The following is a 16,177-nucleotide window of genomic DNA, read 5'->3' on the forward strand; positions in this document are numbered from 1 at the left end:
TCCTTTAAAACAGGGGTGGGTAGGGGAAGATGACGGATTGTAAGAGCATGACAGAGCTGAATGAAAGATAGAGATGACAAACCTCAGAAGCGGATGTAAAGTGTCTGGCGTGAGGCTGGGGGTAGGATTCCTTGTGTTACCACTATACACAGAGTACCCCCTTGGACAGAAGAGATGTGACCCTTCCCTGGGGCATGTGGTATCAGAACAAGCCAATGAAAGATCTAGGATCCCTTTGGAGTTGTTACCTTTGTATAACTGTACCCTTGAACTTACGCTCTGCTAGAATCAAAATCTAACGGAGAGAAAGCATCTCCTTTCTCCTCTACCCCCCCAACAGTGCCGGCATATTGGGTAGCTCTTCTAGGGTGGGTGGGGGGGACTGCAGAGGGAAGAATGACTCAGGGCTTTGGTTGTGGAAGAAACAGAACTTCTGGTCACCTTTGGTTGTAGCTGGCAAAGTTTCCAAGTAACTTCTTAGGCCTCACTCCTCCCAAGTGCAGAAACCTGAATGGAGATAGAAATGAGAACAGTGCTCACTGAACACAGGGAAGGTGGATTCTGAGAAGGAGATGGTTCTCATGGCAACAGACTGCCCAATGGTGAGCCGGCAGACTTTCTACAAAGCCTCTTAGGCTCCACCATAGGCTGAATGGAAATGCAGGGCAGGGGTGAGCAGGGTGGGGGGACCCACGTTCTAAATGCAGCTCTGCCTGCCTTGGTGACGAGGGAGAAGGTGGCTGGCTCTAAGGTCATCTCATTTCTCCCTGTTGCCAGGCAGGGCTCTGTTAGCACAGACGAATCAAAACCCCTCCTGGGCAGCTGCACTCCTGAAGCAGTGATCTCAGGGAGTGAGGAAGGGATATGAACTGCAGCATCGAAACCTAAAAATGTATTTTATTTTGAAGTTGTGCTTTGGATTTTCCCCAATCCAACATCTGTTGAGTGACAGTCTTAGGTTCACACAAAGCATCTCCAAGCATACATACAATATTCCAGTTATCAACACTATTGTAAAGAATATGCCATTTTACACAAATGTGACATACAAGTCAGACGCCACAACATTGCAATTCCCTGGAAGATCTAGCTTCTCTTCTGCACGTGAAGTACATACACACCAGCCCTTCCAGTGCTCTGTTCGTCCTGACGCTGGCGTCATGGCTCCTCATCTTCTTGGGGAGAAACCAGGGCGCCCTGAGGAGGTTGGCTGAGACCAGTGTTTCCAGTTTACAGGCTGCTGGCTACAAACTCCTCTGTGTTTCCAAGTTGGGATGCTGGTAGCCCCACCCCACCTCTCTTCCCCAAAGACTGACCCTTCAGCGTCCACACCAGGAAAAGGATCCACGCCACGAGGGGCAGAGCGGGGGCTCTTTGAAGCATCATGCTGGTTTCGGCAAGCATATCTGAGGAAGACTGGTCTCCCTAGGCCCTGGGTGGCCAGCTCCATTTGGCTTTTCGGTGTAAAAATCACAGTGTGCAACCTCAATTCCAGTTGATCGTGGTGAAGTCTGCCGAGAAGGACTCTCCTCCTATCGGTTCCTCGTCCTCTCGACAGGACCATCTCGAGGGTGTCAGGAGCACCAGAGATGGGGAAGATAGCTCTGCTCCCAGAGTTGGGTTGAGCAGGTGGCCATTCACACTGTTCAGTTCATGACGCAAATCAACAGCAGATGGACACTGACCAAGGGGATGGTGAACACGAGTCATGTACAGGGTTGAAAGAGAAATAAGGCAGGAGCAACAGAACAGGCCCAAAGCATTGTCATTAAGAAAGCTTTGCTTTTACTTTCTTAGAGGGGAATAGGCTGGAGAGAGGGGGACAGGGCAGGTGTGGGTGCCAGTTTTGATCAGTTGGATTAGAAGGAATGTAAAGTGAAGGGTAGGGCTTCATTTCTAGCAAGGAAACAGCTCCTTGGGTATGGAAGCCCCCTGTTGGCCGAGGACCTGTACAAGCCCAGGTGACAGACCAGTAAACGGAGCAACAAAAGCCAAGAATCCAAAGGATTGTAAGTTGCCCCTTGCAGGCCGACTTGCTTTACAGAAGGAGTTCTTTGGTTCTCCCCTTCTAGCTCGTGGAATGGTTTCTCTGGTGCCAGAGGTTAGCTTTCTCAGTGGCGGCTTCCCACCAAGCTCCCCTTTCCCTTCACACAGAATGAGAAAAAAATCCTACCGCATTCTCTAGATCCAACTACCAACTTCACAGCTTGGTCCAAAAAGGATCTCTTCTAGGTGAAAGATAAGAAAATAGATTTTCCTACCTGAATGGCAACCCACCATCTCTCCTGAACTACAGAAGATATAATAATAAGGCTAAAATAAAAGCACAGCTTTAAAACCAGAAAACATAGAGAAGAGGAATGAGTTTTAGCTTCACTCAAGTAGCAGTCTGAGATCCATGAGCCTGGATTTCTCCAGTCCTGGGACTCCTGGGGTAGCAAGACGCTAGGGGAGCCAGGACCACGGGCAGCAGGTTTGCAGACTGAATTGGAGCAGACAAGGGTACCATTTTTGCAGTTTGGAAGGGAACCAGAAAAAAGGCCAAAAGAGAACCAAACTATTCAGCATCTAATTTTTAATTTTTGTTTAGATTCTGGCTTTGGGAAGGCTTTAGAGCCGGTGAGGTCAAAGTACCCTTAGTTGTCCTTGTTGGCATAAATGGAAACTGGTTTTAAGGGACAGTGTCTCTCTTTAATCTAACTAGGGCTCTTAAGCCTCTGTTGGTCCCCGAGGAGAGACTTTACCAAATAACCAAACTAAGAAGTGAACTTAAAATAAGTTTTCATTTGGGAACGATTTTTGGGTTAGCAAAGCTGAATTCAATTTTGTAACAGAAGAATGAATTTAATGTTTTAAGTGCCAAAAGCAACAGTAGGAGGAAGAGGGACCCATTTCTTACCTTTTCCAAACCTGCCACAAACACAATAAAACTCCCTTAAGACTCTTTACCCTAAAAGGAACCAGCTATAAAACTGTCTTATACAGGAAAATGTCTTAAATGGAAAATGGTCCATCAGAGAAAAAGATAGGAACCCGGGAAATGTCTATACATTCGGAAAAACTTTAAAAGCTCCTTAATAAGATCGGAGTGTACTTCTAGAGGATGGAGGAGAGCAAGAGCAAACACCAACGACCAATTCACACCAACAGAAAGAAGACAGAGAGAAAGCCCCCAATCCCAGACAGGTTACAGGATTGTCCCATCCTGTGAAATTTCATAAGATGGAGAGATTTCAAAGGCCAGGTTCTCTGGCCCAGACAGAACAAAGTTTGTAACGGAAACAAAGACCCCTGGTGGCTCCTGTGTGAACAGCCACAATAACTTACAAAGAGACTGGTCTATGACCAGAAGAGGCTACACATGCCAGAAACTAGAAAACCTACAAGTATGTGCGTGTGTGTGTGTGTGTAAAATGAAGAATGGACTATATATGATTCTCTATAATCAGTACCCAAAACAAGATGCCACTGAGAGCTAGATGGCAGCAGCCAGCCATCTGGTCAAGGCATCCCCTTGGTCTGAGGGGACTGAGACTGGAGCTCACGTCCTTCTGACTTGCCTCACCAGATTTCACAGTGACTGATAATGAAAAACTGTCTCTGGCTAACCTAAGAACGGCATGGACTACAGCTGGCTGGATTACGACGACTGGGGGAAGCAGAGGGAAAGGAAGGGAAAGGCGATAACGAGGGGTTCATTCTCAAGGTTTAGGGTGATGGGGAGGCTAATTCCTGCAAGAACAACTTAGAATCTAATTTTCAACTGAAGTCCCCAAGCTAGTTAAATAGGAAGATTTTAATAACAGTCAGTCCCCTTGTCTAGAACAATTAAATTATATGCCTCAGACAGTACAAGACTTGTCAGTAGACTGTGGGGAAGCTGAAGAGTTGACACCAGGGCTAGTGGCATTTGTTTTGGGGAAGACAGTGGGCTTGGGCCGGGTAGCTGGTGGTTTGACCGGGGCGGCCATCTTGACAGACTTGACAGGCCGGAAGGTGCAGGCGATGTCCCCAGCGGTGCTGGCGCTGCGCTGGAAGGTGGGCTCGGGGTCTTTGAGGAGCTGTGTGTGCAGGGGGCTGGAGGGCTCTGATGTGGGGGCCACCACCGGGGAGGTTTTGAGGGGCTCCAAGGTGTCCAGAACCACATCAGGGGTGTGCTTGACGCTGCTCTGCCGCTCTAGCTCCCGCAGCTCGTTCAGGGCTGAGTTCATTGTTGTCTCGATGTCCTGTAGAACAGGAGGAGGAGGAGGTGAGGCAAATGCAGGGAGGAGTCCCCAAGGATCCTATTTCAGTAACAGAGGCCAAGTCATGAAGAGACCACTATCCAGATTACTGCACTTGGCCCCAAATCCTGACAATATGAATTCTCAGAATGTGGGGAAAGGGGGACAGAGGGGTTTTCATTATCCTGAGATGTTTTCATTTAGCAGGAGTGGTTGAGAAGTTCTTAAAATGGAGACCTTGGGTTTTAGAGACAGGTACTGAAATATTTATGGACAAAATGACATATCCGGTGGGGAGGGGAAAGGTGGGTGAACTAAGAGTGGCCAGGAGTTTGGTCAGGGGTACATGGGGACTCATTATCTGATTGTCCCTACTTTGGGGTAGGTTTGAAATTGTACGAAATAATCAACTTATAAAAAAGTGGTAGAGATGAAGTATGATCTTTATTCTCTTGGACTTCAAGGGTAAGAAGGGTTAGTCCTTCCTCCTCGGATGCTGAGGAAAGTTTCAGGAGGCCAGTCCCTTACGATTCATCAGGACACCTCCTCTGGCCCCTCCTCCCCGGCTCATGGAAGTGTCTAACTTGAAAGCATTTTCATCTACCCGTCACCATGGGAGGCGACCAAACAGTGACCAGGAGGGGGCGCCAAAGCCCACATAGGTGAATTGCCTGGAGCACTTCAGATCTTAAAGAGCAGTCCCAGCCCAGGGGTTCAAGGCAGAACCAAGAACCTTTGTAAGCAAGCCAGCTGCCTCCCAGAGAGGCCTCCCAGCTCCCCCTCCCTCCCACAAACTTGTGTCTGCCACCCCCAAACCGCCACAGGACTCCTCCTAGGGATTAGGCTCACATTGAAAGATTCTATGTTCCAAGCAAACGCCCCTGGTTAAGGTTTCTTTGTCCTACAGAGCGATCCATGCTTTCTGTTGACAGTGATTCAATTTTAATTAAAATTTTTTAATTATTATGAGTACGTAACAGTTGTATATCTTTATAGGTTACATGTGATGTTTCGATACAGGCAGTGATTCAATTTCACTCGTCCCCATGACATTCTCAAGCCCTTAAAATGCTCAGGAAGAAGCTCCTTCCTCAGTCATGCTCTGCAGCAAGAGTCTGTCCCAGCTATGCACCTTTTCCTGACATTCTTATTAATGCCCGGCCAAGGGGGGAGCTGGGAGGATTCCCACGGTGCAAGGCAGATTGCAGCCAAGAGCTTAAACAGAGGCACAGAACAGAAAGCTAGCAAAGCGAGACATCTCAGGCTTGCCAGATACACCTCCGTAAGCAGAACACCACAGTTTAGCCAATAGAGACCACGCCCAGCCTCTATCGCCCCCCTGCAAGACGGGGTGAGGAGAATCTCAACTTGGTTGAGACCATAAGAGGGCAACAGTGAGCCCTTAGTTCCTACCTGGTCTAATGAAAATTATATAGTTGGGAGAGACGTCTGAGTGAACTGCTTGGAGTGGCCCCGGTAGTCGGATTTTTAGAGATGGGGTTGGATCTCTAATATTTCATGGAAAACAGACAGTCATCAGTGTGATGCGTACACGGAAGGAAGACCCTGCAGTCAGGAAGCTCATTTCCACTGCATCTTGAGGTTTGGCCTGGAGATCCTTTTGGTACCTGAGCTCTCAGGAGCCAGAGTATTTCTGGGCCTTTAAGACCAGGTGGAGATTGTTCCAATTATATATTAATTGCTTTATAGATCAAAGAAAGGTGCAGATTGTTGATTGATCATCTATCTGCTAGGTACCGGAGAGCAGCCTTAGGCATTGGGATGAGCAGAATGATATAAAAATGTGGCCAGAGTGATATCTGAGCCTCCATACTTGGGTATTGAAGTCTACCAGGGTCTGAGACTCCAAACTTGGGCTGAATGGACTCTATCAAAATACTCCAATTACTGGCTTTAAAAATTAAAACATTCCTGCAAATAGCCAGTGTATGAGCAAGAAGCCAGAATTCTTTTATTCTGGGGAGAGAGGGAAAGGCAGATTGCTGGTTAAGCCATCTTATTGGGTCCACATGGCCAAGCGTGGACACGGATTTGGTATATAATGTACAAAATACCATTTTGTTTCAAGTCCTGTTATCATTAGCATGGGCTGCCCTAAGTATAGAGTATATATAGATGAGTATCGACTCATGCTGTTTGTCCAGGAGCCCTCAGTTACCTGTGCAATGACCTCAGGGTCCATGGGCCGATGGTTATTGAAGCTTTTTGACCTTCCTGCTGTGGCAGTCTTCCGGATCTGGGGACTGTCCAGCCGGTTCTTCAGGGATGAATGGCGGCTGATGGAGTTGAGGCTCCCGTGCCCACTGATGGAACACTTTTCTGGCCCTTCTTTGGGGAGACTCTGGCTCAGGATGGGTTGGGAGGATGGGCGGCAGCTAGCCCCCACCCCCGGGGAGGAGGAGTCAGTCAGGGAACTGCTCAACCCATGGCTGTCACTCCGAAATGTTTTCCGGATGCTTCCAGATTCTGGACGCTTCCTTTGCCTTTAATCACAAACAGAAAAGGCAGTGTGATCAGGGAGCCCTGGCTCCAAGGAAGTTAGAAAGAGTGAGAGGGGCAGATGATGGCACCCAGGGACTTCTGGAAGGAGAGGGACACAGAGTACATTCTCTCCCCAGTGTCACCTTCTCTTGTATTCTCCATATCTCTATTCCCCTGCCACCCCCAACCTGGGCAAAGGAGAAATGGATACTTACTTGGTGGTTATGGGCTTTGAGTTCTCAAGATGTAAGGTGCTGTCAAAAAAATGTCTGCCTGGTTAAGTGAAAGTTTCTAGTAGGAGATAGATTCATGGAAAGACCCTCTCCATTACCTGCTGTGAACAGAAACCCAAGGCCCCAAGTAGGAGAAGAAATCTCACCATCACCAAGGAGGTGGGGAATTGCTGGTAAGAGAAGAGTTAACTTCAAATTTTAACATGTCTCCTATTCCAACGAGACTATAATCATTTTGGGTGCTGGCAAGAGGTTGCTCTTGCTAATTCTGTAGACATGGAAGCAAAACAGTTTTCAAGAGATAGCGATGGTGCAGAATTAGGGCCCAGTTTGTGCGTTTTCTTACTGTGAATGTTCATCTACATGACTCCTAAGTCAACCAGCACTGGGTTGAGCCCTGGCTCGGGGTCAGTTTGTTCCAGACCACTGAGGGCTCTCATACAAAAGAGCTTGGCAGAATCCTAGTTCTAAGGGTGTTGCCCGCTGCTGAATAATTTCATTTTCTCTTGGAATCAGATTTTAAAGGACTTAAATCTAAGAAGCAATGAAACTTCTGGTCCACATGGTAGCTGGACAGCTCTGATCTTGAGTCCACCAAGGGAGATTGGGACTGAGGCTGCAGTTGAGGGTGGAAGGAGAGAAGAAGGGGTAGGATTCTGGAGCTAAAGAGTGGTCAGTGTACGAGGCAGGCACAGTGCCTAAGCCAGTCCTGGTCCTACTCATCGCTGAGGTCCTTAGCTTTCTAGCCCTGGGGCCTGGCCCAGGACCTGGCACATATCAGCTACTCCATGAATCCTGCCTGCTTGGCACTTTTAGCTTTGTGAGTCAGCCCTTCTCGAGTGGAAAAAGGATGTTCTCAGAGTCTTATAGGCCATGCTGAAATGACCTCTCCTCTGCAAAGATTTCTCTGGCACCACTACTGCAGGCAGAATGGGTCCCTCCCTCCTCCGCTCCTCCAGAGCGTCTATGACACTACTTGTTAGTTACCTGTTCATATGGTCTTCACCCTGCCAGACTGTGAGTTCTGAAACCAGCGGCCATGTCTTATTCATCTCTGAATAGCCAGCATGCGTGCTTGGTACAACAGCAGATACTTAATAGATGCATGGAATTAAGTTGAAATGCCACACCCTAATAATTTTTTGCTGATTTTCTTTTTCCACTCGAGGATGGCTGACTCACAAGCTTGAAACTGCTGAGAAGGCAGATATCTGGAGAGGCCGCAGGGCGCCTCACCCCGAGCCAGGCCCCAGGGATGGAAGACGAGGAAGACAGAGTTCCTGGTTCCAAGGAGCTCAGTCTGGCGGGGATCTGAGTCCAGCATGAGTACCAAGAGGTACTCTGAATGCTTTGGGACATAGCATAAGGGCACCTGACTCAGGCCTGGGGCAGTCTGGGTGTCAGAAAAGCTTCCCTAAGGAGGTGCATCTTTGGACTGAGTCCTGAAGGGAGAGGAGGAGTTGATCAAGTGAGGAGATGGCAGTCGTGGAGGCCCAGAGGTGAAAGAGAACCCGGGCACTCAGGAAACTGAAGGAGCTTGGGAGGAGTGATGGGGGCGAGCGGGAGGTCAGGCTGAAAGGCAGACCTGCTCCTATGGGCCAGTCATGCCCAGGGGCTGCCGCTTACCCCCCCCACTGGTACCTGTGGCTTGTCCTCCAAGAACTCCATCATGAGAAGCCTGACACCTCCAAGCAAGGAGTTCAAGAGAACCACCTTTCTACTAGATGTTCATCTTTTGACTATTTCAGTTGTTAGTCTCCACAGTTTCTTTGTACAAATGGCATGAAATATACGATGGCTTAAAAATATGTACTTAACTAATTATTTAGCTCTTACTCCACGAACCCCGCCTTGGTTGCCAGGTTAATTATAGGCTTACGACCTTATGATTGTGGGCTTATACTATAACTAATATAGGCTTGTAAAAAGAAGAAAAATGTGATTAGCCCACAGTTACTTTATACTAGCTTGCCCTCCTAGCAGGGCAGTATGCTGCAGAAAAATAGAAAACCTCATTTTTTTTTTTTTACTAGTCTGAATTAAATTATAACTACACTGAGTAAGTGATCTGAGCCAACTACTTTACTAACTTGAGGGTGAACGAGATGGAAAAGAGCCACGTGCCCCAACCGCTCCCCCGGCTACCGTCTGGTTGGAAAAAAGCCAAGAGATCTGGGAAAGCTGGTAGAGTTTAAAAACAACAAGCATCTTTTATTCTCCTTCCAGTCTCGGTGTCCAGAGGCTACGGTTAACAGGTTTTCAGAGTGCAAATCATTTCATTCCTCCAAAGCCAGAGGGGAATAAAAACTGTACATCATCTCCAATCCATATTCATCAGGAGTGCCCTGGAGCTGGTCGTCCTGCTGGCACGGGGCCAAGTCTCAGGGGCTGGCGGAAAGAGGTCTGCAGGCTTTGGGACTTGGTGTCTGGCCCCTTGAGATGAGATTTAGTTCTCCAATAACCTGAATGCCCCCTGGGGAGGCAGCAGCACACGCAGGCGTGGAATCCCTCTAGCCAGCCAGATCGGGCGTGGGTGGACTGAAAACCCCAGGATGTCGCTAACGGCCACAATGAAAGCTGGGGGTCAGAGGTAAGAGCCTGCTGGACAGGAGCGGGAATCCGCAGAAGGACTAAGAAGGAAGGATGATACACAGGGCTAGCGCAGTGGGAAAAAATGAAAACTTCTTTTCCCTCGTGAAGGAGCGGAGTATAAGGGGGAGCCAGGGATCAGGCGGTGAGCAAAGAGCTCAGGACAAAGCTTTCCTTGGGGACATCGTGGTCTCCTGTCCTCCACGGGAGTGAATGCAGGGCGGGGCAGCCACAGACACATGATATCAAAATAAACCCACCTGGGCTGACATCAGCCTAGCAGGAGACACACACGAGACTCTGAATCTTTGCACAAACGAGGGTCAAGGGAGACAGATAACAAAGACTATTCTATGAGAAAAACTGGAGAAGAGAAGGCACCTCTGAGAAACAGTACAAACCAGGTTGCATAAAGTGACCAAAGCTTTGGCCAGAGTTTTAGCCAGAAGACTGCCAGGAGGTCTGGGCTGACAGACACTGTGGGAACACACAAAAGAGCACCGTACCACAGCACAAGGGCAGCTAGCTGGAGACCTGGACTTGTCTCCGAGGCCTGTGGAAGCTTCCTCAGCCCTGTCCGCCTCGTAGCAGCAATGAACACATGCAAACGGTTAGGCCGGGGAGAGCCGGGACCCTCTGCGCAGCGCAGGAATGGAGAGGGGGGTTAGGCCAGAGGGTGACGCTGGGGGTGGCAAGTCATTCAGGGGAGCAGAAAATGAAAAGCAGAGCTTACTTGTTGATGTTTGCAAGATAAATATCGGCTACATGACCCCCACTGGGACAGCTGGCCCCCGCTCTGGCTGTCACCTTTTCTTCAGGTGGCTCAGATATGACCTCAATCTCAGACTTGGGGCTGGACCTCTCCACGACACCGTCCTCGCTGGGGGAGAAGGGGCAGGCAGGCAGGGAGGAGGGAAAACAACAACAACACAAAAAGCAGTGTTAAATCGGCAAGATGGCCCCCCGACACACACGCGACCCCACACAGCTCTGAGGCGGCAGCGACACCTGGCTGGGCTAGCTCTGTGAGCAGAGGCGAGGAAACCTAAGGGCCTTTGGAGGGTTGTTTAAATAAAAATAAATAATCCGCTGAGTTCTGCGGGCTCCTCAGCTCCTCAGGAAAGCTTGGCTAGGGGACACCTGGATTCGAGGCATCTGCTTTCTACCCCACGCTGCTTTCTCGGGGCGGCCGCGCCGGGGCCACCTCCTGGGGAAGGAGGCGGCAAGTCCAGGTTGTGGTTTATCTGCTGAGGTCCCGGGCGCTGCCGAGTAAGGACAGTCAGCTCTGTGGTGGCTCTGGAGATGCCGGCGTCGAGGAAGGACACCGCCACACGCTGTCGTAGCGCATCTAGCCCCGCTTAGAGAGTCCAAGCTGGTCCCAGGTTTCTCCACTGCTCTCCTGGCCCCTCTGGCTACTGATGACAAAGAAAGCCCCTTCTCCCCCACAATTCATCTTCTCTTGATCCTGTAGTGAAGTCATAACGCTAAATTTGGGAGGGTCCTGTCCACGCACAGATTGCCACCAGGTTTGCGATGCTATCAACAGAGGGAGGATTTCCCTGCAGAACGAGCCGGGGAGAGGCTGGGAGGGTGCAGACTCATTCAGGATATCAACCTTTAAGAAATAATATTAAGGGAAGGACTAAAAACACTGACAGCATCGTATCCAATGGGAAGGGAGTTGGGCGCACAGGCAGGGCAAAGGGACAGGGAGGCAGGTTGGGTGGGCCCAGGGGACACTGTGTCAAAGTGTGGGAACCAACCGATAGCCCATCTGGGGAGATCTCTCCGGGGCCAGCTCAGGTTCCCTTTGTTCCCTGACATCCTTTCCCTCCTCTCCCCCATCCTGCCCTACATCAACCACATCTGGGTTAAAGGAACTGGGTCACTTCCATAAGGCTGCTTAAGCCAGATTTCTCCTAGAAAAGTAACTTGTCATTTTCATTTGCAAGTTGAAAAGTGCCACCAGCAGCTCAACAGGTTGGGGCGAACCTAATTTTTGAAAAAAAAAAAAAAAAAAAAAAAAAAGACGGAGAAGCAAAAATGTTTTCCCAGACTAATCTTCCCGGAAAGGAAATGTAGGTGGTCACATAAAGATTCTTGGCCTGGTGCGGTGGCTCACGCCTATAATCTTAGCACTCTGGGAGGCTAAGGTGGGAGGATCGCTTGAGGTCAGGAGTTCGAGACCAGCCTAAGCAAGAGTGAGATGTCTTTGTACTAAAAATAGAATAAAAGTAGCAGGTCATGGTGGCTCGAGCCTATAGTCCCAGCTACTGGGGAGGCTGAGGCAGGAGGACAGCTTGAGCCCAGGAGTTTGAGATTGCAGTGAGCTATGATGATGCCACAGCACTCTAGCTGGGGCAACAGAGTGAGACCCTGTCTCAATAAATAAATAAATAAGTAAAAGAAATAAAAAACCCTCATTATTACTCATCAGGTATAAATGTAGATGAGTACTGGCTGGCAGTTTCTAAAATGATTGGATTGGGGGCAATCTGCAGGGGCACAGATAGTGGAGAGATGTTAAAAAATTCTCTACTGCGGAGGGTGGAGGGGGAGAGGCGGCTTTCAAGGAACTGTGTGAGCCTCAGGACCACACTGGCGCCCCCTGGGGGTTGGTTTTCCTCATACAAATGAAGTCTCACTCCCACAGTGCAGCCAGGGGCCCAACGTACGTGTCTTGGACCACGATGTACTGATGGGGGATGAGTCCGTCGATGCCATTGTGCCGGCCTTCCCACCAGTCGTCGGAAGCCCGCTGGTAAAGCAGCAGGGACGCCCCCTTCTTGAAGGACAGCTCTCGGGCTGTCCGGCCCACGTAGTCAAACTTGGCAATGGCCTCGATGGGCTCACATTCTGAGAAGGGCAGAAAGGAAGGAAACACATGTTCTTGGGACCTACAGACTCAGCAAACTGGGTGGAAAAGCACAATTAGCTGAACTTACAGTGGAAGATAACTTAGTGTGAAAAAGAAGCTTTGGATGACCTACAAAGCAGGTAATTCTCACATAGACTGTGCATTACCCTGGAAGCACCTGGATCCTGTTCCCTGCCTTTGCACATGCTGGTCCCTCCACTGGGAATCTTATTCTCTTTCATCTCATCAAGTCACAACTCAAACATCCCTGCTTCCTATGGCAACTTCTCTGGTGTTTCTACAGCTCTGTAGGTGGAGGTCTATCATCAAACTTGCCATACTGTATTTCAAGCATTATTTCTTTTCTGATTATATAATAACTCCATCAAATTGTAGAAAACGTATCATACTGCATTTTAAATATTTATTTGTATTATTCATTCCTTCCAGTAGAACATGAACTCCTAGGCTCTATAAAGAGAAAATAACTTGCTCAATCAACTTTCTAAGGAACAAAATAGGGAAATGTATTTGGTGACCATTATATGGGAAAATATATATGAGACTAATCTGAAAAATTAAAAGGGGTTCACAAATACAATATATTTTTACTTTTGTGTGGCTTCTGTCTCCTCATCTGGAAAATGGGGATAATAAGAGTGCCTTTGTCATGAAGCTCTTATGAAGAATCAATGAATTACAATTTGTAAAAGGGCTTGGAACCATGCCCGGTCCCTAGTAGGTGTTCTGTGTGCATGAGTCATTGTCACCATTATCTTATCTGTTCTGTGCTGCAGGCAGAGGTCAGAGAGTGAAAAGAAGGCTCTCAGAAACCTGGAACCTGAGATGAAAGTCAGCTATTCTGGGTAGCAGAGAGAAAGGCTGATTAAAAACAAGACTATGCCTAGACAGCCCCAGCTGGTGGGTCTGCTCCTGTACGGGCAGGGCCAGAGATTTCACTGTAGGAGGCTGATCAGAGAAGGCCTGTCTACACACCCCAATCTTAGTTCTTTCTCCACAGCCTCAGGTATGGCACTGGACCTCTTTGACCTCCATTTTCTCAACTATAAAATAGCGGCCATATCTATATCACTAGGGATTAAAGAAGTAACATATATAAAGCCTCTAAGGGTGCTGGGCAAAAGGTAGGCTCTAACCTATACTAATTTCCCTAGTCCACCTACTCCCCTCCTAGAATGTGGCAAATGATCATACTGATCCTTCTGACATCAGGATCTAAATAAGGCAGTCCTAATTTTTTTCTCCTTTAGAGGTTGGCCTAGGATTCCAGAATTCCCAGCAAGGCAGGGAGCGGGGAAAGCTCTGTAGACTGTGCCATTTCATTCTCGTGCCCAGAAAATTCTGAGGCCCCTTGTCAGCTGCTGAGACTTCCAGAGCCCAGGTGACCCAGAAATAGAGGTGTGGGACTGTTGGAAGGAGGCGAAAATGTGCTGGCGGGACAGACCCTAATAAATCACGGGCACCGCAGAGGGGCCCGAGGATGACAGCCGAGCATTCTACCCCCGACGCACACCCACAAGGCTGCTCGGCGCTCGCCTGTCTGCACTTTGGAAGGGTCAGTTTTTCCAGTCGGCAGGCGTGAAGACGTGTGGTTTCTGCATCCTTACCCCCACTCCCCTCTGGCTTGCTTCTGTTGGGTTCTGGGTATCCAGCTTCTCTGTTCCCCAGGCTTACTGTTTTTTAATGTGTTTTCCTTCACTTTGGTCTCCAGCTACCTGGCAGGAGTCTGGGCTGTGATAAGGGACTGACATCATGCTGGACCCAGGCCAGACAAGAAGCTGGGAGGTGGGGCAAGAATATGAAAGGTCTAGTTCTTCACTTCTGGTTTCATACAGAGACCATTCTATTTGAAGAGGCGGGCTGTCTCTCCACAGAAGGGAAGGAATGAAAATGAGAGATGGGACAGCTCACTGCCCGTCCTCAGGGGACTGCTAGGCAGGAAGGTTCGCCAGGCGCACAGGATATATAATCACTTCCTTCTGCTTCACCCAGGCGGCCCCACTGACCCGGTAGCAGGGCTTCGTACCGTCATCGCTGGTGTGGTGCTCTGTGGTCACATCCTGGGCTGAGTCTTCAGCCAACGTAGTCTCTCCATGAGGGCTGTCACTGCAACAGAAGCAAGAGTGACTGGGGCATCAGCGTTGGCTTATAAAATTCCTGTCTTCCCCTTCATACAGCCTGGAGCAAGGGTATCAAATCGATCTTATGCTCTCTACACCCTAAGCGCACACAACAGACAGATGCTTGTAATGAAATATAAGGCTCTAGAGGTTCTCTAGCCTAGCTCCTGCGACAAAAACTACTCGAGACTACTTGGGACTTAGAATATCTCAAGACAAAGAAAAGCCCTGTTGAAGTTATAAGTTACATTTTTTAGAAAATATAGAGTAATGCCTTAAGGGCTAATTCTCTATGTGAATTCATTCCTAGTTCTCAAGGAGGGAGCCTGGTGGAAGGAAAAACTGGGCTTTAGCATCAGATACACCTGGATCTGAAAACCAGCTCTGACACTTGGTAATGTGTGACCCTGAGCAAGTTACTTAATCTCTTTAAGCCTCAGCTAACTTATCTACAAATTGAGGATAATGATCCATATACTTGATAGAGCTGTGTGAGGATTTAATGAAATAATTTAGTAACAAGCTTGGCACAGAGGGGGTGCTTAATACGTGATACTTCCTTTCCCTATTTTGCTTGATTCTTCTAGGTTGCTTTGTGGTTAGACCATGTACTGGTGAGAAAGTGGAAGGTGAGTCACAGGAGTAGGGAGGAAACAGACGTAGGGGAGGAAGAATCTGCTGGGGGCTAGACTCGACAAGAGGGCAGGCATGGAAGCCTGGTTAAGTTCTTGAAATAATTCACAGAATCTAAAACCATCCAGGGGAGAGAATCGAGGGTGGCCAAAGCTGTTACTAGCAAAGTCGTTTCTATTCCTGATCTCCCAGCTTATGGACTTGACAGTTCATGAGGATGCCTGGAAATTCTTATTTCCTGAAAAGTAGAGAAACCCTGTTCATCTCTAAAGGTCTCCCCCTCTCCAGGCAGTTCTGTGAAAGCATCACCACCCCCTCAACCCCACAGCCTGGCCACACAGTTTCTACCTCTGAGGTCTACAGCCTCTTCCTCCCCATGGGATGGGTCCTACACTCCTAGGAAGTTCCTCAAAGAGGAGGTGACCAGTTCAGAACTCACCCCTTATGGAGCAAGTCAGTTCCAAGGTTTTTCCAGACTCCAGAGAACATTCTAGGAGAATATCAATAGGGGTTCCTCTTTGTCAAAAACCATAGGCACAATTTCTCACTGTTTTCTGGGCCTAGAAACCCTCTGATGAGGGAAAAGTTCTGGGATCCCTTGGGGCCTCCAGGGGTGCAAAGGGCAAAGGTAAACTTTCCCCTAGGACTTGAAGTTCATTTACATGGCCATCCACTGAGGCAACAGTTCTAAAATTCAGGGAGCTCTGGAGGGCTTGTTAAAAAACAGACTGTCACACCCCAGAATTTCTGAGTCACTAGGTCTGGGTGGAGCCAGGGAATTTGCATTTCTAACCAGTCCTGTGTGATATAGGTGCTACAGGGACTTTGCTTTGAAAACCGCTATTTTACGGTAAGGGTAAGATGGTGGTTTTTAAGGCCCTTCTTGCCCTAAAATCCTATGTTTCTCTCGTTACACACCCTCACCCCCAGCAAGACCCCTAGTAGGCCCACCAACGCCTGAGGTCTCATAAGAAGCCCACCATGCCCCCCAGCAGGCAG

General features: G+C 48.7%; 1 protein-coding gene across 7 annotated transcripts in view; it reads right to left on the reverse strand.

Moving 5' to 3' along the window:
* Nucleotides 1-3,781: 3,781 nt before the first annotated feature.
* Nucleotides 3,782-16,177, reverse strand: part of SRGAP2 (SLIT-ROBO Rho GTPase activating protein 2) — a 220,182-nt gene continuing 207,786 nt past the window's right edge. For 3 of the 7 annotated variants that reach the window (XM_012760312.3, XM_012760302.3, XM_075996905.1), the window contains exons 19-23: nucleotides 14,452-14,531; nucleotides 12,223-12,403; nucleotides 10,281-10,427; nucleotides 6,403-6,727; nucleotides 3,782-4,226 (exon numbers count right to left, since the gene is read on the reverse strand). In XM_012760312.3, coding sequence (XP_012615766.1) covers nucleotides 3,843-4,226; nucleotides 6,403-6,727; nucleotides 10,281-10,427; nucleotides 12,223-12,403; nucleotides 14,452-14,531 — 1,117 coding nt within the window. In that variant the 3' untranslated portion in view covers nucleotides 3,782-3,842. Of the gene's footprint in view, nucleotides 4,227-5,070; nucleotides 5,732-6,402; nucleotides 6,728-9,143; nucleotides 11,163-12,222; nucleotides 12,404-14,451; nucleotides 14,532-16,177 lie in introns of those variants that run through there. The other 4 variants (XM_012760352.3, XM_012760343.3, XM_012760329.3 and 1 more) reach the window with 3 other exon arrangements.

Source organism: Microcebus murinus, chromosome 23, assembly GCF_040939455.1.
Source record: "Microcebus murinus isolate Inina chromosome 23, M.murinus_Inina_mat1.0, whole genome shotgun sequence".
Classification (NCBI taxonomy): Eukaryota; Metazoa; Chordata; class Mammalia; order Primates; family Cheirogaleidae; genus Microcebus; species Microcebus murinus.